Source organism: Ammospiza nelsoni, chromosome Z (assembly GCF_027579445.1).
Source record: "Ammospiza nelsoni isolate bAmmNel1 chromosome Z, bAmmNel1.pri, whole genome shotgun sequence".
NCBI classification, from domain to species: domain Eukaryota; kingdom Metazoa; phylum Chordata; class Aves; order Passeriformes; family Passerellidae; genus Ammospiza; species Ammospiza nelsoni.
In genome coordinates, this window is record NC_080669.1 from 84366445 (window position 1) to 84391882 (window position 25438).

A 25438-nucleotide genomic window follows, 5' to 3' on the forward strand; every position below is an offset into this window, starting at 1 on the left:
ATTTAATGTGTCTCAACTGTTGGAAGTTAGCCAAATATTGAACCTCTATTTACTTTTTTGTGCTAGTGCTGATTAATGTACATAACCAAAGTCATCCCAGCAGACTCTGCTCTCTCATTGGCATAAATTTTTTACAGAGATTAAAAATACCTAAAATAAGTCACATGAAAATATTCCACTAAGTGCCAATATCTTGCTCATCTTCACCATGAATTATCACAACCCAAATTTGATGCACTTGAACAAATTTAGTACTTATTTTAGGCAAATATGGTTGCATTAAAATGATACATTTAATTTAAGCAACTTTTTCTGGATTTCTTTGCAGTGAAAAGAAGAGAAATATGATTTCTATGTTTAGGAAAATAGTGACTGAAAGATACCCAATGGATCTCATAGAAAATAGATGGTGTGGGTGTTATCAGTGAAATTATGAAGCATATGATCCATTTTTTTTTCCTTCTGGTAATACAAAGATGAGAAAAAAATTCTCCCTTATTTTACTATTTTATTTCAGGTGCAGGCTTCATGACAAATGGTCACAGATAAAATTCTGGGGTTGGAATACAGTGTGTATTTGTATATGTTTGTGTCTCTGAGAATATTTGGGGTGTATAGGGTGCATATTTTCCAGTGACAAAGCAGTCACATAGTGCCTGACCTGCCCTGCAAGATAAAAAGCACACATGCAGTTCTAAAGTGGTAAGAAAATGGTAAATTTTATTTAACTCTACCATTCTAAGACTTTCTGAAGGGGAAGAAAATAAGTCAAGAAGAGCTGTTGCTGCCTGTTAGATCAGCACAGCTGATGGCTGGAAAGGGCATCTGCCTTCAGACTCCTCCCCAGGGGTGATGGTTCTCCTGCTCCAGCTCACACCCACCCCAGGGGAAAGGACCTGCTGCAGCCCAGAGTGTTGTGATGGATGAGATTCCTCCTCCAGGCTGTGCATTGCTGAGACCCACAGGTGGCCAACAGCAGGTTTGTGAGGCAGAGGTTCAGCATCACCCACTGCTGGTGAACCATTTGGCAACATGTCCTGGGTTGACTATATGATGCTTTTATCCCCAGTCGTTTCATTCTGTTTATGATGAATAATAAGTTTTGTACCTTTAAGAGTGTTCCAGAGAGTGAAGGGGGGAGAGAAGAAGCGCGCAGTTTGTTTTCAGACACTGCACTCACTCCTCCACATTCCTGCTCCTGACTGTGTTGTCTGCGGACAGACAGCAGGACAGAGCTCTTCTTTTGCTTTTTAGTTAGTGTTAGCTAGCTGAGGCAAAGAAGTTCCCTGGACTGTTTTTCTCCCTTTTCTTTGGACCTCTTGAAACTGCTCTGGACTGAGCACCCAGGAGAGCCCCGGCAGCTGCAGCTGTGGCCCACCGGGCCGGGCCGGGCCTGCGACAATTCCAGCACTGAGGGACTGATCAGAGACTGAGTGAGCTGCAACCCGAGGACGGGGTTTTCTCAGTTTGTCGTCTCTTTTAGAGTGGCAAGGGGTCTCATTGTTTGATATTGTTTTGGTCTTATTGTTTAATAAACAGTTTTTTTCCACCTTTCTCCAAGGAGGTATTTTTTCCTCCCGGACCAGTTGGGGGGAGGGGCCGATTGGATCTGCTTTTCCCACCGGAGCTCCTTTGGGGGATTCTTCCCCAAATTTGCTCTAAATCTGGACACAACAGAAAAAAATACGTGGGGCTGCAGGTTCTGTGCAGTGTCTGGAAGATGCTGGCCAAGGAGGACAGGCTGCTCCAGAGTCAGGCTGACAAACAGCACAGTCACTCTGTGCTCTATCTGTGAAATAATCAACCCTGATTTATGTCCAGGGTGAACTGAGGGCTTCTAACAGTGCTCTTCAAGCTTGCTCCTAATTTACAAATCTAACTCATGGTGGGCAATCTTCAAACTACTCAGACCTCCTCATCCACTAAAAGTGAAGATCTTTTTGTAACACAATATAGCTTTTCCTGTCCCATCTCTTTGGACCACTGTGATTCCCTGTAAGGATTTTTATTACTCAGTGACAAGTGGATTGAAAAATCTGTCAGGTGGAAGAGAGAAGATGGTAATGAGTGTTCTCAAATTTCTCTGCAGTCCCTGAAGGTCTATGCTTGCTCAGAACTTTTATCACAGCAGTATTTTACAGCTTCTATAACTTAAGTCTTTCTGAAGGTTTTTGTTGGCAGGTATAGCATATTCTCTTAGGCTTCGTGGTTTTATCTATTTTTCTTCTCATCTTTCATCCACATCATGGTAATCAACTCCTCACAGGTCAAAAAACTCTTCAAAGTACTCCTTTGAACATCTGCCTCCTTAAAGACATCCCTGCTGTATTCTCTGATAACTTGGATTTCATCCAGCTTTGCTAGATAAAGACTTAGGAGTATTCAGTGAACACCCTATTAACTAAACAGGAGAGCAGAAAAGGGTTCCTACATTTTTCACTAACATCTGGTCTGAGCACAGTGGGAAGGAAAAAGCCAGCAGCGAAAGATCTGCATGCACTGGTTGCAAACTGGTAGCTGCTCTCCCAGATGAAACTATATATTTGAAGTATCATTTAAAATCTTCAGCAGGGAGCTATCATGCCATCTTTTTTATTAGTTATGAGGCATACAAATGAGGATTTTGCTGCTATCCTTCCAGAAGTACAAAGCTGAGCATCCTACTTCTCCCCCAACTGTTCTGTTGAAAAGGTTGCTTTTAGTTCCTGAAGCAAGGGGACACAGCAAAGACCACAGAGAGATTTGTTTTCTAAGTGTCTAAAGAAGTTTCAGTGAAGGACCAACTTATTCCATAGTCAGGTTCAAGCAGATTGTCATTAGAAACCTGATGAGAGAGGAAATACAAACTTCCCATTCACTTTACTGAGTTTTGGTATTGTTCCCTCTTGCTCAATTTTCCATTCTATGCTATGTTCTTTTTATTTGATTTACATTAAAAAGTTCCTAAACTGTCTTGCATACTCATAGCAGTTGTAACCTCCCCTTCATTTTCTAAGCAAACTGAATTTCATGATCCACATGAAGGATGAAGCAAATTATCAATTTCTGTTCTTTTAGTATCACTCATCTCAATCCACCACCAAACTCCTATGGTGGGTGCACTTGAAGCAAATCTCTGGAGCTTGTCTTATATCTTTTTTTCATTTTATCTTCTCTTGATCCCATTCTAAAAGGTGTTAAGGCTCACCTAGAGTGGAGAATGCTGCAAGGCTTTCAAAGTTCAGTAGAGGCACATGTTGCTCAGTGAGGTGGTAAATAGACAAATTCAAGGTCAGGTTGGACAGAACTCTGTGAAAAGTAATCTGGTTGAAGTGATTCCTTTTTACAGCAGGGAGGGCTGAACTAGATGACCTTTAATAGTCCCTTCCAACCCAAACCATTCCATGATTTTACGATTTTCATGCATTTACCTATGCTTTATTCTCCTCTCCTCCTTCTGCCTATCCTTGTCATTACTAATAGTCTGTTTATTCTGTCTTCCTTAAATTGGCTTGCTTTGTGTTATGGATTTTGTAAGTTTTCAGTGACAGAAACCTCATCTTCCTCTGTGTGATCGAAGTATATTCATTATCATGGTGTAATGTGCAGTTCTGTTCTGGAGACAGATGTGAATCAACCATCAGATTTTCCACTGCCTTCAGAGGCGCTACCCACTTATGCTAGCTGAATGCTTTATGTGCTCAAGCTTATTCAGTCAATGTCCTACATAAAGAGGCATCTGTGATTAGTCAGCAGTGTCTAGCAGTAGAGGCAAATTCAGTTTTTATTCAGAAAGCTGAGTGATGTTGCAAAAGTTTACCAGGGAAAACATTGCTCTTTCTCCTCAGTGTGAGCATTAATGAGAAATTTATGAAGAAGGCAAAAGGCTCTGTGTGTTTGGTTTGTCAAAAACATTTGAGGCTGCCTTTTAAATAGCTGGGGTTGATGCAAGAGAACAAAAGAAATACAATTATAGGACTATAAAATGGTTTGGGTTGGAAGGGACCTTAAAGCTCATCTCATTCCAAACACCTGCCATGGGCAGGGACAACATCTTCCACTAGATCAGGCTGCTCCAAGACCCATCCAAGCATACCTTGGACATTTCCAGGGATGGGGCAGCCACAGCTTTGCTTGGAAACTTATTCCAGAACCTCAACACCCTTGTGGTAAAGAAAAGAATTTCTTCCTGTACCTAAATCTATTATAAACCTACTCTCTTTAATTTAAATACATTTCCTCTTGTTCTGTCACTTTCATACACGTGTAAAATGAAAAAGAGTGAGCTTATCTTGGTAGAGCTGAAAACATTGATTACTCTCAGTGTTTTGGAATTGCAGAGAGACAAATGGAAGGAGCTGCATAATAAACTTTTGGAGTGGGCTAAATGGAGTCACCACCATGGTTTACAGTACTTTGTCATGCATCAGTTTTTTAAAATTATTTTATCTATTAGTTATTTAATCTATTAGTTCTATCCTGATTTCCTCTTTCCAGGAAAAATAATTTCAAACTATTGTTTGAATACAGGAAGAGCATAAATATATAAGATTTTTCTCTGGTGAATTTCACAGATGTGAGATAGACCACCTTTCTCTTCTATTGATTTTACCTAATCTATAAGGTAAAAAGATATCAGGCTTTTTTTATACAACAAAGGCAATATAATATAATTATAGGATCTGATTTATTTAACCCTCCTAAAATTATGTTTTTACTGGACTTCTGCTCCAGGAGCACCATGAAAAATGATGGCTTTCTAGATTGTTCATGCAGTTTTTGAAATAGTTACAAGTCCAAAAGTGCTGTAAAAAAATGATGCATGACAAAGTACGAGAATGGGAAAATCTAATTGTCACATTAATTATCTATTGACAGAAGATATACAGCAGGTGATGCAATAGCTTTGGATGTTCTTGTCTTTATTATCTTTTGGGGAAAGAGTTCAGATCATGAAATGAGTTTGGTGCTCTTGAGTGGACATTTGTCCTCATCACAAAACAACCCCATAATTCAGCACGATGTAACGAAATTGGAGAGCTCAAATTGAGGAGGTTTAAAACCAAGAGCATCAGGGAGTGATAAATCAGGCTAGAGGTGCAGGGCAATGCTTCTTGGGGTGACTTTCACAGTGTCTGTGAGACAATGCCATCCCCATTACAAATCATTGTGCCAGGCAGACATCCTAACTCCACGTTCTTGCAGGGACAGATCAAGCTAGAAATAGCACTATGAGGGAGCTTGATCTGGTCTAAGTCACTATTCCATTCAACTGCTATTAAAAGTTATGAGAACAGTAATTTTCATATTTCATTAAAGATTTTACCATTCCTCTGGTAATTTTCAGGGATTTTTTTCAGAGCCATAAGCAATGTTTGATGCAGAGCAGTATTTGATGCACACTTGCATAAATAAGAGTCCCTAAAGGGAATGTCTAAATATGGCTAACTGCTGTAAGTGTACTTAATTGAATTATATTAGCATAATTGTCCTGGTTAGACACCCAGATTTTGATTTTTAGTACAAATTCAGGCCAACACTAGTGAATATAGTTAGCTCTAGGAGCTAACCACAAACTTTTTTGTGATTTATATGAAATACATGGACAGTTTTAAGTTTAATACTCACCATTATTTGAATGTCTCTATCTGAAGTGGCCACAGCAGGTGCCTTTGGTTACTCTTTCTATAAGAAGACCCACTCACAGCTATTTTGCTTATCATGAATTTCACACCTAGCCCACCAAGAGAAACATTCAACGTGGGAGAAGAATTTGACACAATTGTGAAGTCTAAGTCTTCACTATGAGACTAAGCTTTGCTTTCTACATGTTTTTTTTTTTTTTATTTTATTTTTTGTTGGTTTTCTTTTACTATTTATCATGATCAAGAGAGGGCTCAATATCTAAGCCCACAAATAAGAGACATTCAGAAACTATATACATTGTAGTGTCTGTATGTATGTATACTGCCTATAAAATTGCATGTATATTGCCTATATATTTATATATGTATTATATATTTAGTGGACAAAATAAAGATACTTAGTTCTTTTCATTCTAGCTATGCATTCTTACATCTCAGTCTTAAAACCGACATTTTTTGATGTGTAAAGAACATATTTTCAATCATTTGTAAAGACATCAGATTGCTAACAAGTTAGTAACTGCCCGTCTGAGGGAACAGAGGAGGGTACTGCAGAAAAGTTCTTAGGTGTGCAAGAGCCATGTATAAAGGAAAACCTAAGTTCTGCATTATTCCACCTTGACTTACAGCCTTCCCCAGATCACTTCTCAACTAGAGGCAACATGTGATCTGCCACAGCTGTGAAGAAGGGTAATTAACTGCCATATATTATGTATTTGTGAGAGACACCGAGGATACTTTTGCAAATTGTTATTACTTTATTTTATTTATTAGCTGGCTTTAATTATATTCCTGTAGGAACCTGAATTATGGTTCAATTGCAACACGGCCTGACGGTGGAATAAGTTATAGCTGCTACCTTCATGGGGCTGTAGGCAACACAGCAAAATAAAGTGATCTGTTTCCTTCTTCAAATCCTCCAGACACGATTAGATGAGAGAATAGTCAGACACAGAAAAATCTTCAGACACGGAGCTGCTGTTTTTTTTAATTCTCTCAGCCAGGTCTGACAGCTAAATACAATATTCTGTGATGGAATCAAAGTGATTAATTAGGTAAAGGAACTGCACCCAGCCTCTTGTGCAGTTATGACTTATGTTATCCTCACTGACTCTAACCTCCATCAGCTCTGCTCAAATAACTGAGGTTAAGCATTATAGATTATTGAGGAATTGGGTCATGGTAAATCAGAATTACTTTCCCAATTTGGATGTAATGGATGGTGAGGTGTTTCAGAGGCAAGGCTCAATGCCTAGCATTTACAGAACTATTCTCTGCTGTTGATACAGAGCAGAAAAATCTTTACAGATGGGGTTTATCCCTCATGAATTTAGACATCAAAATGTTAGCTAGGAGACTGGACTGCTTTTTGTGGAGGGATATAGAGTCATTGGAAAGAGACAGCCAGTTCAGGGGGGATTCACCAAAAGCACCAAATCATCCATGCCATATGGGAAAAGTCACCAACATCTCTCTCTGTATTAACCAAAGAGAGGATCTGAATGATTGAATGTTGTCCTCAAGTTCTACATGATCAAAGTGGAGTGAGATAAATACAGAATTTTCTGCCTAAGATGTATTCAATGCCTGATATTCTGATATTACTCATAGAAGATGTAACAGAATATCCTCAGAGGATATGAGGCCTCATTCTTCCTGAGAGATTAACCTGGTATCAAATACCTTTAAAAATGAGCATTTCAGGGCTGGTTGTGAAGACACGCAGAACCTGGTCTTCTCATGGGCTTGCTAGACCTGAAAATATGATGATGCAACCTGTATCTGTGCCACTAATTTGAACATATCCCAGAAGACACCTGAGTACATCCTTACTGCCAAAATGTTAGAATGATGCCTATCTTGGTTTCAGACCACAGAAGAACAACACTTTTTTGACCCCTTGATCAGCATGGTGCAGAACCTGGCACAGTCCAGGAGTCACTTCCAAGAGCAGGTTGTGTGTGGTAACCCTGCTGTGAAGGCTAAAATTTTTAACAATATGGAAAGATGTTGCTCTGTGCCAGATGACCTTAATGCCAGTGAATGCTTATATTTAATCAAATTAATCCATTTAAGACTTAATTGTAGACTGTATCTATGTTGTTTCCTGCAACTTTTCTTCATCTTGCAAATTGACTTGAACCAAGGTACCCCTAAAAATACAGACCCACGTTCATGTTGATGTTATATGTCCCTTAGTGGGGGGAGTGTGAAATGACATAACCAACACTAAATGATTTTCAATTGACTCAAAACTCAGGCATCTGCCTGAAAAAGACAAGGACCATCCCTCAAGGTTTCTCAGGGTGGTAATTTCTATGCTCTCTTGCACAGGGAATGACTGCTTCGTTCCCCCCTATGCCATGTGCAGGATTGGAACAGACACAGATGTTTCCCCTTGTTATTTATTGTCTCAGAGCTGCCATCTGTCCAGTGCAGCCTCTTCTTGTCCCTCCACTAATACTTAGCTCATAAACTCTTTGGACAAGTGCATCTTTTTGTCTCTAGGACACTTGACCTAAAATCTCTGTGGCAATACAGATAAAATAATAATAGTAATTACAATGGTGTAAATGCAGACTTCAGCTTTCAGAGACAGGACACAGAAAATTCACCGAGAATGGGTACATGTATTTGTATTCCTCCAAAATAATTTTTCTCACATAGAAATATAGCCACATATATCTAAAAATGTACAACAAACTATTACTTTTGATGAAGGATTTTTGACAAGTCACAAAATATCTCCGGATTCCCTTGAAAGTAAGGGAGAGAGAAAAACAAAGCATTAGATTTTAATGAACTAAAGTTATTCACAATACCATAACCCTTCCAAATTTTACAGAGGGAAAAAAAAACCTACTCCCACACAGAGTATGCAAAATATAATTGGTTGAAACTGTGCAAAATAATCACAGAAGAAAAGTGAAAAAGTAACATTTAATAAAGATACATGTTTTTTGTTATACCAATTATCACTCCAGGACAGACACAAATGACACTGACTACTAGTATGGCTCCATGGAACTCACAATCTTTATTTTTGACAAAACTTATTCATATTCTATCTATAAAATTTATAAATAGCAACAACATTAAAGGAACTCCAGGGGGAAAAAATTTTTAGGAGCATATACTCTACTTCATGCCAGCTTTAGCAAGGAATATTTAAAAAGACTTATCCAACTGCTTAATCAAGTGGTTCAGTTGGATGGTCAAGGACTGTGAGCAATGGTGATTTGAGCTGATGCAATTCTCTAGTAAGTCAAGGGCTGGATGCTACTTCACAGATGCTATTACATGCTGGGACAGAGATGCACTGCTCCAGGGAGGGCTCTGGGACTCTTGTACAGACAGAGCGCTTGTGAGCTCCTTGATGGGACAGGGGAGTGTGGCTGGTGGTGAAGCACTGGCACAGGATGCCCAGATTGGTGGTGGATGCCCCATCCCTGGAAACATCCAAGGTCAGGCTGAACAGGACTCAGAGAAACCTGATCAAGTTGAAAGTCTCCCCATCCATTGCAGGTGTTTGGCCCACGTGGCCTTTAAAAGTTCCTTTCCAACACTAACTCTTGTATGGCTCTAATGCACAGCATGTCTGCGGAACATGGCACACCTGCCAGCCAGCCCTTGCAAGAGGAGACAGAGCAGAGCCCCTGCAGCCTCTGCAGAGCTGGTGCACGACTTGTACCCTGCTTGTAAATCTGCCTGCTGTCTGGGCAGGGCACAGTGGGGATGGGGCATCACGGGGTGAGGATTGAAATGCCCAGGGTCCCTTTGGGCCTGGCTCACAGACACAGTCACACACAGACACGGGCGTGCAGGCCGAGACACGCTAACCATAAACCTATGAACGCAAAGCTGAAGGTGCCACCCCAAAAGTCCTTAAACAGTCAAAATGTCCATTGAAATCAATGTCATTTGTTCTTGGGATGGTGAAACGACCTGTGCATGCAGAGGAGGAGGCAATAAGTGTATCCATAGTCCTAGAGCTGGTGGAAGCTGGTTCAGCCTTGGATGCTGGCGTAATTCATAGCATTTGAAGACCAGCCATGGAGCACACGTTAAAAAACACAGTATTTTCTCCACTCAGAGTTGCAGAAAAGTTATGAGAGGGTATGCTAAATGACACTACAGAACAGAAGAGTCACAGGGAAACCATTAATTAGGCCCTCAAGGAACAACTTCTGCATGAGAGCTGAAGGGAAGGAGCTCCAGGCCCTGGCCTGGAAGATGCTGTGTCAATGCTGCCTTTCTGAATTATTACAGGTTACTGTGGTCAGCTCCTGATGAGCGGCTCAGAAAGAATTGCCATCAGGTTGTACTTTCCTTTTTTTTCTTCAGGGATCCCTTCAGTTTCCGCCACAGACTATCCTTCCTCTTCATCTTCTTCTCTATCATGGACAGTGAGGATTCTTTCCTTCGAATCTCCCTCACTAGTCCATGAAAGACATCATCAATGAAGAAGCGGAGCGCAGCTGAAGTCTCAAAAAAGGAGCAGGAATATTCTCTGGCTAAGCTCATTCCTTCTTCAGTTGAGACCTGCAAAGAAAAGAAAATTCCATAAATATTGTCTAATGTCAATATATATAGCCTGACTTCTTAGATCCTGCAAATCACTGACCAGGAAAATAATATGACAGCATCCAACAGAAGAGATTCAGGGGTGAAAGGATCAGGCTGAATTCATGAGGTGTTTGAACAGAGTAGACTGGCAGTATTCATTTGCTCACATATATTACGTCCCTAATTCTGATGCATCAATTTTTTCCATGTATTTCCTCTCTTTAGTACAGTAATCCTTGGTTTGACAGTGCTGGTACTTTTATTCTATAGGCTAGAATGGATGACTAGAAAGACTTACACAGAATTAAGGCCCTAGAAAATCCTTGTTGAGTATTAACCTAATCCTGGAAGCAACTTGACTCTTTAAGCTCACCAGCTTTCATACCCTAATATTTTTCAGTCACATTAATTTCTGAACATGCCTTGGAGTGGTTTGGTCTTTGCAGGCCTGTAATCCTATCACTGAGCTCATACCTGAGCTGTATGAAGATCCAAAATCTATTTGTTTTTCAGCTCATCTTCCCTAAGTGGCTTTGTGTACTTACTGCTCTTGTAGAATGTGTGGGAAATGTGTCTGTATTTTGTGGAACTGATGAGCCTAGAGGAAAACAACACATCTCTTTTCACTGAGTTCAATGAGTAGGGATCATTTTTTCTGAAATTTCCATATTGGCTATCCCTTGGCATTTGTCCTGCCAGCCTGCTAAATGGAAGGGTGCTCAGCATGCTGATTAATGTACGCATCAAATAGAGCTTAAATTCTTATTGTAAGGGCTGCCACTGCCTCACAATTAAGGTACTTTTTATACTTTGAAAGTTCATCCAATAACATGCAGGAGGTCCATAGAAAAACAAAGAACAAACCCTGTGAGCTTCTAAATGTTAACCCAGCTTCCCACCCAACAGACTGTCCTTTCTTTTCAGTATTTGGACATAAATCTGAATAAATGAATTATATTAATTGCATGTATGGTGTATATGCAAATTCTAGGTCAGAAATCCCAGGCTTTATTTTTATTTACATTTGCATTTCATGATTTATTCAAGTAACTTTCCAAACATCCTTATGAAAAGTCAAAGAAATATTTTGAGATGGCCTTGTGAAAGGCTACGTAATAGGCTATGGGAAGTCTCAATTGCTACTGTCTACCACAAGACTTATCTGGGTGTTTTCTTTTAGTTGGGTTTGTTGTTTTGGTTTGTTTTCTGATTTCTAGCTTCATGCACCCAAAATGCCATTTATCCTTATAAGGGAAATAAAGCCTTGTGGCTCAAGATACAAACACACTCTCTCATACCTGCCATGAAGAAAATGCCCTTTATGATTAAATTATGACTCCACCTCATTGCATTTATTCCACTTATTTATTGCATTTATTCCTCTGTAAGGCTGGAGATGGTAAGAAACAGGATTTGGGATGAAATAGAAAATTCGTTCATTCCAGCCTGGAGGTAAATCTGCACCAAGCATGCACCTGCATAACACAGGCCTCAGAATTTCTCACAACCCCCTTTGCATCGAGTCACAAGCTTTGTAGCATTTGCAAGGATCTATGCTCCAGGTACAATCTTAATTTAATTAAGATTTTTGTGAGGGTAAGCAGGGAGGTTGTAGGCCAACCTGGATAATACTACCTGACAAAATAAAAGATGGTTACCACTTTCCAAGTGCTATAATTGCCAACCTTTTGCAAAAAGAGATGGGTAGTAATATGGTCCTTGTTTTTCTCTGGGCAGCTGTGTAAGCAAAATGCATGATTCAATATGTCTATTGGGCACCATTGAGAAATTGATTGTCTGGATAGAAGACTATTTTGGTTTATTTTGGACCTTATCATAAAGGTTTTTTTCCTTGCTATGCCTTATTTGAGCTGAAGGAGGAATTTTTTTTTTATTTTGTTAAAGATGCTGCAGTTCTAAGCAAATGACTGCACAGAGATGCATTTCAATGAAGATTTCATGCATTCATTACCTAAAAGAAGTAAAAATCCACATGAAACAACATATCCTTATGTTAAATAATGGCAAGCTTGTAAATACAATTAGGGTGTCAGCACAATAATACTCCAATATAAAAATTGCCCATTATTTTTCTATGTGAATTTCTAGTCTTTACCCCACTTTGCTCCTCCTTTGTTTGACTTTTTCTTTCTTTCTTTTTTTTCTTTTCTAGGACTAAAAATATGTTTTCTCCATCCTACAAGGAAGAATAACTGCAGGGAAGACATTCTCTGCTCTGCAATGAAACAAGACTGCTAAGAGCTGTGAGAAATGGATAATACTCAGGAGAATTAAATCATGCAGAAAAACTTTCTCCCCATATCTTTGTGGCTGGAGGTTAGCAACTTGGCCAAACTTAGCTAACTTTCTTCAAAAGCAAGCAAAGTTTGGTTTTGGACTCCAGTTGCCTGCCAAATTACAGAGGGAACATTAAAGTTATTAATGGTGATAGTTCATTTCAAAGCATGGCATTTTTCTTAAGTCTTGCCCTCAGGAACTGATTAACTGCTTTGGCGAAATTTTAAGAGCTAATTCAGCAGGAGGAGGACACCTGGCACAAACAATTTCAGGATGATTAGCTGATGTTTTTCAGCTGCAAGGCTGAAAACATAATTTTTTAAAATATAACATTGTAATAATTATCATTACTGCGTTCAGCACCAATGAATACAACTATAGTAATTTAACTAATATGTGTGCTGAAGAATCTGTAAATATAAAGAGATGTCTAGAGAAAAAAATACACATTTTTCTCTTGGTTCATCATTCGGTCAAGAGGCTAGACACCTATGGAATGAGAAACAAGGGATAAAGCTTGATGAGGTGACTGAGGCCCACATAATTCCAAGGATTTAGCCTGTCCCCATCTTATTGCCAGAAGAGAAACTATATTGTAGATATCCATTCCAGATCTGCAGAGCCCAGGGACTTGTTGACAAATTGCAGCTTTCATGGGTCTGTATCAGTGGAAGATATGATCTGTCAGCATGGCACGAACAGACAGGTCAGGGAGAGAGGTCATTCCATTGAATATATATCTGGGAAGCAGAGCTTTATATCTCATCCTTAGAGTAACCCCACTTGATTGAATCTGGCATTGTTTGCAAGAGTATAATTCTGGTCATATTGATTCCAACTTAGCTCATTTCTGTGCTGCTAAACCTCAAGAAGGGAATGAAGGTGGAAGATAGGTGTAGTGAACATAATGAAAAATGAAAATTTCAGAACTGACAGAAGCTTCCTGAGTATTGTTCAAACTTTTAAAAACTGTGATTGTCTGGGTGGGGTTTTGATCAGCATTTACAGAAGGGTTTGAAGTTTGCAGCTTCAAGTCAATGAGCAAGACCTCCCAAATCCATAAAAAGGGAATGAAGCCTCATGGATATGATGTGTTAGAGGCTGAAAAATTCTTCTTTTCTAAAGTGCAGGATTCTTAGTGCCCTTTTCTGACAGTGCATGTGAGTTGAGAAGGAAGATATACCAGCGACAACATATAACTGAATCTTGTCTAGACAAGATATACCCATTCCAACAGCACGTGAACAGCACACAGGACTGTAGACTGAATTGGGAATCTCCTATCTCTGTATAGCTGAGGGCAGCTAGAACACAGCCCAGCTTCCTCCTGAGGGGAAACACCGGCTGCAAACCTCATTATATACATTAGGATTCTGTTTGTGGCTTTTGCAAACCTCCCCTGGAAAATTACAAGTGCGATTAAATGCAATGCTGACAGGCTGAGAAAGCTGTGATGGATGAGCTGCCATCTTTATGATAGCCAGCTCCCCACTAAGGTCAGCTCCTGCACAAAACCACCTGGGCTGGGGGGTGGGTGGGGAGGCACTGGCAATCATCGGCCCCCATGGGCACACAAAAATACCTGAATACTTGTATCTGAGATGGAAAATGCACAGAAATTAAACAGATCAATAGTCTTCCTCTGCCCTTGGACTGTCATGTGCTGGAAAATCTCCATCAGAATCAGATTATTTTGTGTTCAGCTTTGTTGCCTCCTTTGGTCATGGCAGCACGAGAAGGATCCCAAAGTGGATTTCGCTGATGGAGATTTTGCTATCAGAGTCAGCAGCTTGACTCTGGGTGAGTAAATGGGGGATTTCAGGCAGGGAAGCAATGCATTTCCACTTGTGCATTTCATCCCTGCATCCATGAAGCAGCACTGTCTACTTCAGATGGCTTTTGTAGTTTTCCCCTCATAACTGGGACCTCTGGATTGCCGTGGAGAAATCTGGGAGCTGCACGTGGAGTGCTAAGCATTGCAAGGATTCGCCTAAATTTTTGTTACAGGCTTCTACCCTGGTTGTCATCATATAACTCAGTTATATAATTCTGGATAATTTTATATCCAAAAACCTTGTTCTGTGAATAATTTTTTTTCACTGAAGGCACATGGTCTCAATCAGAGACGAAGGGTACACGTGTTGCTCAACAGAATGCTCATCTAAATCCCGCTGAGGGAAATAGGAGGAATTTCTGTTGGTTTTGATCAAGATTTGCATTTTTGACAGTCAATAATTTATGAGAGTTGTAAGGAAAAATTATAAGGATGGCAGAGGCATACTGAGCAACCTGGCTTGCACCAGTAAACAGTAAATAATAAAAGGAATAGGAAAAGTCATGAACTGGAGAAGAAAAAATTCTGAGTAATGTCCCAGAAAGATCAACATCCTTCCCCTTCATGTCTGGTGGATTCTTTTCCTGTTTCTCAATAAGTCCCATCTTAGAAAAGAAGAACCAGGTGCCAAGTTGTTTATTAGCACCTGGATATCAGTTTAGAGATAGGCAGGCAACCAGAAAGAGTCCACACACATGTTTGGGTCCCTCCCCATCACATCCCATTCCATTGGCATATCAGAACAAATACAATAAGCTTTTGGTGCAGGTGTAAACCCATAACATATTAGAGGAAAGAGCTGCGGAGATCAAAAATGTTCTCATTTTTCTTCAGTCTCTAATAAGTAACTTTGACAAAAGAGAAGAGAATATCAATCTTATGGGTCTTGAAAAAGAGTGCCATCCTGGACAACAAAATGGGAAAGAATGGGTGTTGACTGACATGAGCAGTGATTTTTTTAAACCTAGCACAGACCATCAATTTTATGCCTTGAACAGAATACAGAAAAATGGTGTTTTCTCATTAAGCAATGTAATCACAAAGCCATTTAGGTTGAAAAAAATCTCTAACATCAAATTCACTTGTTAATACAATAGTGTGAAACCCACCACTAAACCACGATCTGAAGGGCCACATCTACCCTGCCTTCTGAACATCTACAGGAGCAGTGAGTCCACCACTGTCCTGGGAAGCCTGTTCCAATGCCTGAAAACCCTTTCAATGAAGATATTTTTACTAACATCCAATCCAAGCCTTCTCTGGTCAACTTGAAGCCTTTTCCTCCCATACTACTGCTTGTTGCCTGGAACAGGGGAAAGCTCTTTATTCCTATGGATAGGAATGTGTCCAGCAAAGGCTGAGCTGGCTGCCTCTATATTGCCACCTGCCTTTCTTACCAAAGGCATTCACAGTAAATATTAGAATTGTGTCTTGAGAAATGTGGTGCAAACCACTAACCAAAGAGCAGGTCCATTATACCTACGTCAGTTTTGACAGTTATTATTTTTCTCCTTTGGACAAGTATCAAGAACCATGGTGGCAGAGACTTCCTACAGGCTGGAATAGGGATCTTTCCAAGTGTGAAATGCTATGGTTCAGGTCAAAGCTCAAACACTTGGCTGTTACAGCAGTGTCTGGGGTTTAAAACATGAGCAGAAACATAAAAAAAAACCAAGAAAAATCAATCTTTCTGACTTCTTAAGACAAGCAGCACTGTTGTTATTTGTTCACATAATACATGTAATGAAATATCTTTTTAAAAGAAAATGAAAGAATTATTCCAAGGCATTTTACCCTTCTTCAGATCTTTGCACTTATAAACTGCCTATCATACTCTCACCACTGAGCAATGACGTTTCTGAAAGAAGGGGAAAAATCAATTTAGTCTGAAAAAAAGGTTGAAGACTAGAGTTTGTGTGGAACCAGCGTGACCTTTTGTGGCCAGACATTTAATATGACTATGTTTCAGGTCTAAATATGTGCACAGAAAATTCAAAAGTTAAATCAAAATAATCCTTGTCATTAAAATCTCTTGTTTCTATCTCCCTCAACATCAAACGTTTTGCTTTCTTGCAGAATTTTAACTTTTAAATTGAATTACTGCTTAGAAGTATAACAGTGAAACTTTTTCTTCTGAAAACATAGACATTTTAACTTTCATGCATCTTCCCCTTCCCAAATGCAAGCACTGCAGTTAACCATTTGATTTGGCCATGAACCCCCTGCAGTTCACAACTAGTTTCTGCTGTCACAAACCAGCATTTTTCATTAAACCAAGCAAGTGCACCTTAATTTTTCCCCTCAGTCCCTGGGTAAGCAATTCTCTTTTCAGGAGCCTGCATAGTTAATGCGTAACATGGTAGAGAAACTTTAAAGGAGAATTTCATATCAAAGCTTTCATGAGAAAACTCTCTCTGACTTCATGGAGGCAATTCTGCAAGCTCAGCTTTGCCAGCATTCTAGACTGAGTTAATTATTATCATGAAGAATTATTGATTATCATGAAGGTGTTTCAATTAGTTCTGTTCTTCCTTCTCCCTCTCTAGAGTGATGTGTCATGCAAGAGTTTTCCTTTTGGCCTTGTCACTCTACAATGCTTTCTTTCTGACTTCACACTAGGACATGTTTGGTGACCAGAATGGGGTCTTTGAATGACCATGGGTGGAGGCAAGATTAGCAAACTGGGCCAAGGAGAAGATGAAGTTTTGTGTATACTTATGCCCTGAAGAGGGAGGCACAAGTTATTATTATTATTATGGAAATAGCACATGGCCCAGCAATGCACGTCTCATCCTCAGCTGCTCCAGCCTCTGAAGAAATTCACATTAAAAAGGCTCAGATAGTCCTTCCCTTCCTGTAACTTGGGCTCTGCTTTAGGGAGGAAGGAATGGACAGGAAGTAAAATGCAGCTTTAGCAATGCAGAAAATAATAGAATTGTCAAGCTCTTCTGTAATGATCTTTGTGCATTATTTTTAGTGCATGAAGGGTGGAAAGTGTGGGATGGTAAAATTAATTGGTCATTGGTCAAAAATTAATTTTTCTAAAGGAAAGCCATTTAATAGTCTTGACAAAAAACAAATTTTTAGACAAAACCAGAGAGATCATCTGTTCTAGATGATGTACTTCTCACCTGGTTAGTCACAAATGTGGGACAAGAAACACCACTTGAAGTCTATTCTGAGCACGGAAAAAACATGTTTCTATTTGATCCAAGGGAACAGCAAATTGGTAAGGGGTTTTGAAAGAAATCTGATGAAGCATCACTGAACAATTGTTCTTATGCAATTTACTATTGACCTCAGTTAGATTAGACTGATATTTTCTCTGTTTTGTAATTTCTACACTCTTGCAAGAAAACTCTAAGCTAACACTCCCTATTTTATTTATCTCTTGAGCATTTTCATACATAAAAAATTCTAGATTCCATATACACTTGAATAATTTCTGCTAATTTTTAGCATCTTTTGTGATGAAGATTACTAGTATCTGTCTAGTCTTTCTCTTATTTTTGGAATTTTATTATTTTCCCACCATTTGGATCCAGGATATTGTTGTGACATAGGAGCTACTTCTCCAGGTAATTTCATTCCTGCTTTGGGCAAAATTTTGAAATAAGGATAAACATACTCAGTGCAGTTGCTTAGCTACAAATCTAGCAAAGCACAAGTTTTCATCTATTGTTTCCAACTTATGACAATGTTGTTTCATTATTTCACAGATACAATGCTAAATAACTGAATCAACATCTCATTTCATGCAAGAACCACTGCAGAATCAGGGTGCAGTCTGCAGGTTAGACTTTGACGATACTCTTGTCTACTACAGACTGTTCCCTTTTGACTTTATCTTGTCAAAATCATGATTGATGGGTGGTTAAAGCATCTTTACATCAGGAAGTGTTTCTAAAGAGGTGGCCTCAGGATCTGACTGAATTGGATACTCAAAGCCACATGATCCTGCATCAGTCAGCAATAGCTCTGGGTCTAATTTGAAGAGAATGTGGAAGTGTTAAATCCTCAGCATCTGTCTTGAAGATGAATAAGTTCAGGTCAATTGCTCAAAGCATTTTTCAGAGATCTGACAATTTTCTAAATTGTCCATCATCTTTAAAGGTTTTTTGATTGCAACGCTCAGCTGAAGACATAGATGGCCATAAGATGGTTGCAAAAAGAAGATTTCTGCATTAGTTTCACATGGACATCTGCTGGTTTTAGGAAGGGAAAATATCTAGGATTACAGTGCTATTTTCACAAGAAAGGAATTTTTTTTCATTTTTTTTAAGCAACAAGAAATCAATTATCATCTGCTACCAGCAGACGGTTGTTTAAAAAAAGTACATATAAAAGGAGGTGCAAATGTAGATGTTGGACTTCTTTTCAAACAAATAGAAAATTAGTGGCATTAAACTCTTATTTTAACAGTGGTTTCTATTGCTTTGTGAGCACAAGTTGACTATCAGTCCAGTAGAGACAGCCTCCATATCTTTTATCTATGTGTAAACACATGTAAGTTATTTTCATTTATGTGCAAGGCATTAAATTTCCACTCCAGTTCTTCATCAGGACTCAAGCACTAAGCACACTGGGGACTGAGTTAATAAACCTAATTCCTGGTAACCTTGGCAAATCTCTCAGGTATTATATAACTTTTTCTCTAACAGCAATATTTTGTCCTGAAAGCCCTCAATTGACATGAAAAGATGAAACAATAAAGAAGGAATCAGTTAAGGAGGGAAGATCAGGGGTCTGCTTTCAGTGTTCTATTTTCCTCAGTCTGCTGAAGACTGAGAAATGTGATTCAAGAAATTTTAAGGAAACCAGAAAGGAATCTGGACACCTAAATGCAAATCAAGGAAGAGGCAAAAAGAGGTGTATGTTTATTTGTGCATGTTTATATATATGGCTGCAAACAAGAACTTTAAATTAAGGAAAAAAACCCAACAAAACCACCCCACAACCAAAGTATTAGCGATTCACAGAAGTAGAATAATCTTTTCAAACAAAGTAACCAAAGCTTGTGTTTAACTAAATGTCTCATTTTTAGACACATGGACAAACTACTGGAATTAAGTTCTGAACATTTTGTCTGAGCTGGATATGAGTTTTCAAAACTGGAATGAAAGGGTCACAAAAAATATGCAGTAAAGAGTTTTGTTTGTCTTAACAGCACACACTGCTTCCCATCACTTTTGAATGCTGGTATACAGTTTTCACATCTAAACAAACTCTCAGATCCGGACTGCAGGCAGACAGGGAACACCATCTTAAGTTTCTGGCATTGAAAAGAAAATTGCAAGAAACTCTCCTTCCTCCTTTTACTTCCACACAGTTGTGGTCTGCTGGGATTCAGGGATTCTGTCTGGGCTGCTGAAGTTTTTGACAGGAGGGAGGCAAAGGAAGAATTTATAATAGATTTATAAATATTTGGACTGAAATAGATTTTTTTTTTAAGAAATCATTTACTGAAGCAAACATGTGCTAAAATATATAAGGTATCAAAGTGTCTTATGCATGGTCTACAGAATAATGCTTCCCTCTTCCATGCTTTACTTGAGTTGCTTTTTAAAGAAAAAAGGTTAATCAATCTAATGAGATGAAGATTTACTTGAGTTTCTTTTAAAAGAAAAAGTTACTGGATGCAGTGAGATGGGGTTGAGCTGTCAGAAAATGGGAGTGGTGAATCATTGTGTTTGTTTGTCATGGAATGTGTAATTAATTTTGAGGGTTTAGTAATTTTGAAGTTTATTAGGAAGGTCTGTCAAACAATCTCATTACAGGAAATATTGCAGAGTATCTTTATTAAACTAATGGCATTGATCTTCCACATGTCAATACTAATTCAGGGAAAATTTTACAGTTTTGCAGAATATGAATTGATTGAAAAAATTATGGGAGCTTTATTGAGGCTTTCTTTTTCCTTTACTTTCCTGTGTGATGAAAGGAGAGCTTCATGGAAGAGAAGAGTGGTTTTTTGTGGTCAGGGGAACATTTGAAGAGAGCCCCATGATACAGGAATGTCAAACCAGGAGTGACAGCTGAATAAGGAGCATTAAGCTCCATCATGTGATGAGACCTGCCATGTGGACAATGCATAACAAAAACTTGAGTCTGGGGAACTGCACATAAAGGGGATAAAAACGAGAAATGAATGTGCCGAGAGAGAAAAATTAAAAATCTTAAATGGTGGGTAGGAAGAGCTGTAAGAACACATTTACCTAATTAGACATAACAAGCTCTCTTATTGCTAACTTTGCTTAAATTACCTCGCTTTTGCAGCAGGTTAAGATCATGGAGTTGGATGATGTCCATGGTAACTTGTTCATGTATCTGTGGTTAACCTGTCCTGTTGGCAAGCTCCTTGTTCAGAGGAAACTTTCTTTGGATAACCCTTCCATGGTTCCTGTCCATGAGTTTTGACTCGTAATAAAAGAACTCTAAAGTAACCAAAGTGGCAGCTGGCAGCTGGCAGAATCTTAACTTTGTGCAATATAGCACCAAAATTTCTTGCTTACATCCCCAAGAGGTGACTAACAGGAACTTGAGCAATGGTGATGCTTGAGGGTTAATGAGTAGAGTTTTTTCCTATATTTTTTCTTTTTTTCTGAAGCCAAACTAAGAATTCTTCTCCTTACTTATTGCCTCAAAGAAAGGATATAAAGCAAAGAGAGAATCAGAAGAGTGAAGGTGGAAGGATGGTGGCAGGGAGGAAGACAGATTACATCTTTATTATGCTAGCTTGAGGGTAGAATAAGAAAATAGAGTCTTAACAAACAAAATGGAAGAAATTCCTTGCTAGAAGCATCTGTTTAACCTCTTCTATCTGTGATGTATCCTTCCAATTATGCAGATACTCTTGATGTATAAAAACTACTATGCTAATACACCCTGTGAGCCCAAATCATGATTATAACTGATAAACTCATATTCTTACCCAGAGCAATAGACTTTTCAGCCCACCACTGATAAAGCTGTAGCTCAGTTTACCCAGCAGCACTTGTGAATATGCATCTGCACACACAAACACAAACAGACCACAAATGCTGCTGGGATCAGGTTGAACCTTTCCATTAAACCTGACAGAAAAGGTTGGCCTTACAGCAAAACCTCAGTGTGCATTCTGACAAAACACCATTCTAAAGAGTCCCTTCAGCACTGGGAAGCATTCAGGATTAGCTCCGCTGCAGATTAGAAATGGTTTCTGACATTTATTTATTTCCCATGTTTCATGCAACTGATTCATTTCAAGCTTTCAGTCTGGAAAGGCTCTGGAAATGGCTGTGAAAAGGTGAAAAACACCTTTCAGAATGTGGAGAAAAACATTTCAGAAAGTGTATATGCTGCAAGCCAGGATGCCCTTTTCTAAAGGTTTTTTGGAATTTTTTGTAAAGGAAAAAATGGTGGGCTGAAACCAGCCAAGTGAATGACTTCTTCTGCATCCCTCTATAAACAAAAAAAGTGAAAATGAGAAAAAAAATATTGAAAATGAAAGACAGGAAACAGATAACACGGAAGATATGATAAATAATACTATGAAAATAATACATTAGGTTGCATATTCAAATAATACACTAAACAATAGTATTAAGAGTGGGGGGAAGAAAGATATAGTTTCTCAGGAGTATCTGGCTTATTAAATATTATCAGTATTTAATCACTGATAATCCCAGTGGCTCTTACATAAATTTGGAACCTGTGCAGGTTTACTTGAATGCCTGAATGAGCAACACCACAGCTCAGGCTATGGAGTGGAAATCACAGAATCATCATAGAATGGTCTGGGTTGGAAGGGACTGAAAAAAAATCATCTTGTTCCAATCCCCTGGGCAAGAAGGGCAGGAAACCTTCCACTAGACCAAGTGTCTCCAAGACTCTCACACTTTTTGATGCAGCCCAGGACACATTTGGGACTTTCTGGGCTGCCCGTGCATGTGGCTGGGTCATATTGAGCTTCTCACCAACCATTACCCCCAAGTCCTTCTCCCCAGGGCTGCTCTCAAACCATTCTCTGCTTTGCCTGTATTTCTGTGTTGGATTACCCCTGGCACTCGGCTCTGTTGAACTCCATGAGGTTCACATGGTCCCACCTCTGCAGCCTGTCCAGATCCCTCTGGGTGACATCCCTTCTCTCCAGCGTGTGACCGCACTGCTCAGCTCGGTGCCATCAGCAAACTTGTGACAGCGACAAAGACAGATAACAACACATTTGTTGTTTTCTTTTTTTTTTTTTTAACAAGCTTGCTTACTTCTCCCTAATGACTCCTTTTCTCTAATTTTCTTAAATGCATAAATAAGAGTAGATTTGGGGGAACAAAATAGCTGGTGCTAAAAGCAACAGGTGGTGAAAAACACTAAGCGCTTCAAGCCTTAACAGTCACTGACTGTCACCAGCAATTCAGGACATGCTATCACCCCACTATTTTTTTACCTGAAGAAATAAGATGAATGTTATTAAATGGATTGGAAAATGACAACGGCCTGGTAAATTTTTGTTTTATGTGGTGAAAGGGATATTAATAGGAGGATAGGAAAAATATCTTTGAGAAAAAGATGTGGAAAAGTAAGTGTAGACCCTGTTTCAGAAGGAACAGGCAGTTGCTATGGTTGGCACATATTTTTCAAGATGTAGTTAAATATTTTCTGCTGAAAGATGTATATAAATCAGAGAATCACAGAATAGTTTCATATGGAAGAGAACTCTGTTCAACTCTCTAGGTCACCTGATGCAAACTCTTGCTCATAGTGGGTCCACCTGGGACAGATCACTCATGTAATATTCAACCAAGTTTTGAGCTTCCTTTTTTAAGGAAGGAAATCTCACAGACAATTTGGAGGTTTGTTTCACTAGCTGACCACTCCTGTGAAAAAAATAAGCCCCAAAAAACCCCCAAAATCAAATCTTTTAATTAATCATATTTTTTTGTTCTGAAAATATTTTTTTTCTTTTCTTGTCATTTCACTGCCCATCTCCATTGGTTTTGTCTTCATTCTAAAATGAATGATATTCCCTTCAATCTGCAAGCTCAGATGTCTCGGACTTTTCTGTTTCTCTTTTAAGCTCTACCCCAAGACCATCTTGGGGATTTCTGCTGAACTCATTTCACTATGTCAAGTTATTTCTGGTACTGTAAACCCCTAAGCAGGCACAGTACTTCAGATACGCTTCTTTGGCTACAATAACACTGTGTGAGACTGATTTGAAAGCCTTTTTAGGTTGAAGGGAAATATAATTAATTTATTTCATCTGCACAGTCAGTTGTGTGGTGATGAAGACCATCACAGAACACAGGTTCTCAGACAAGATTTTCCTTTTTTAAATCCATGTTTTAGATATTCCCAGGCACTTTCTTATCCATATCCGCCTGGACGTGGTGCTTTGGAAGGGTTTGTTCATAAACACAGCATCCATTTTTCTAGAGGCAAAAGATACTGAAAACCAGAATAATTTCTTTAGCTCTAGCAGGTAAACTGAGTCTAGACTCTCCAGGTGAGATCCCTCACTTCAACCTCACTGAAGCTTCTTTCCAGGATGCTCAAAGAATGTACATGAAAATGTAACTGATGAGTCAAGATGAGCATAACAAGGGACACCTCTGTCCAATGTAAGTAAATACAAGCAAAAGTTTGTACAAATTAAAGATTTTGGACCACAATCTGACTTTTTGTGCCTGCTGGATTTCTGCTTTATCCCTTTATGGATTTTTTTGGTTTGTTTTTGTTTTATGTTTTGTTTTGTTTTGTTTTGCTTTGCTTTGTTTTTCTAACTATATATCGCACTTTAAAAACTTGATTAGGTACTTCAAACCTTTTTTTCTTAATAGATTTTTTAATCAAAAAGAGTGCAAATCCAAAGTAGATTGCACATTGTCAAGGAAGGCATGAGAAAGAAGGCCTCATAACGTGGACACAGAAAATAGAGTAGAAGTACTCAACTCTCCTTCCATATGGACATGAACAAATAAAGTAAAATTACTGAAGCAAAGGGAAAACAAATGCTGTTTCACCTGAATTCAGACCTTACAGAAGCAGTCTGGTAACAAGCAGTGACCCATCTCTGAGGAGATGTTATGCCTGTCCATAACAAATAAAAACAAGTAGGAGCAGGGGCACAGTGGAAGAAAGGAAGAGCTTTGAGCTCTTTGAGATGGTGTAAGATGATTCAAGAGAAAATTTGTTTTATATCCAGAATGACTGCACCTTTTCATCATATTCAGCTCTGGACACTGCGCTTTACCCATGTTAAAAGGGTTGGTTTGCCCTTGTTTTCCTATGTACATCTGACATTTATGTGGTTGTTTATCTCTGATGGTAGTTTTTCTCTGATGTCTCTGGTGAAATATGAATGATTTTGGTCTATATCCACCTTTCAATACCATTTTTATTCTGGAACATACACTAAACTTTGGGCTCCATTATGTGATGGTGGGACGCACTGCCTACAGCAGAAAATCTTTATCTATGGGATGAGTAAATAGCTTAAATGAAAATTACACTACAGCTCATACACAACAAGATTTAACAGTTTTCAGTTTCTTTGGTCTTCTAGGGATTAAGTGTTTGATGTTGCCTCACATCGTTTTCAGTTGCTGGTGTTCTCTGCATTTGTAAGCCATGCAGTGCTGTGAAATCAGTGAGGTTACCCATATTAAATACAAATATTTAACTCTGCCCATCAGTTGTACGAGTTTTCTTGTATTGGATAAGGATCTTTTGAGCTGTCTTAAGTACAGCCCAAAAAAGAATTTCTGAGCTGGTTCAGAATTTCTGACCTGATCAGCAAGTCAAATACACTGATAACAGGAGAGTGAGAGATGAATATCAGTGACATTCGAGGAGAGGAGAGGAGAGGAGAGGAGAGGAGAGGAGAGGAGAGGAGAGGAGAGGAGAGGAGAGGAGAGGAGAGGAGAGGAGAGGAGAGGAGAGGAGAGGAGAGGAGAGGAGAGGAGAGGAGAGGAGAGGAGAGGAGAGGAGAGGAGAGGAGAGGAGAGGAGAGGAGAGGAGAGGAGAGGAGAGGAGAGGAGAGGAGAGGAGAGGAGAGGAGAGGAGAGGAGAGGAGAGGAGAGGAGAGGAGAGGAGAGGAGAGGAGAGGAGAGGAGAGGAGAGGAGAGGAGAGGAGAGG

The 25438-nt window shown here is 39.2% G+C and overlaps 1 protein-coding gene across 1 annotated transcript in view; it reads right to left on the reverse strand.

Moving 5' to 3' along the window:
* Positions 1–8327: 8327 nt before the first annotated feature.
* Positions 8328–25438, reverse strand: part of RIT2 (Ras like without CAAX 2) — a 177053-nt gene continuing 159942 nt past the window's right edge. Inside the window, exon 5 of the mRNA XM_059492365.1 lies at positions 8328–10166. Coding sequence (XP_059348348.1) covers positions 9939–10166 — 228 coding nt within the window. The 3' untranslated portion in view covers positions 8328–9938. The remainder of the gene's footprint in view (positions 10167–25438) is intronic.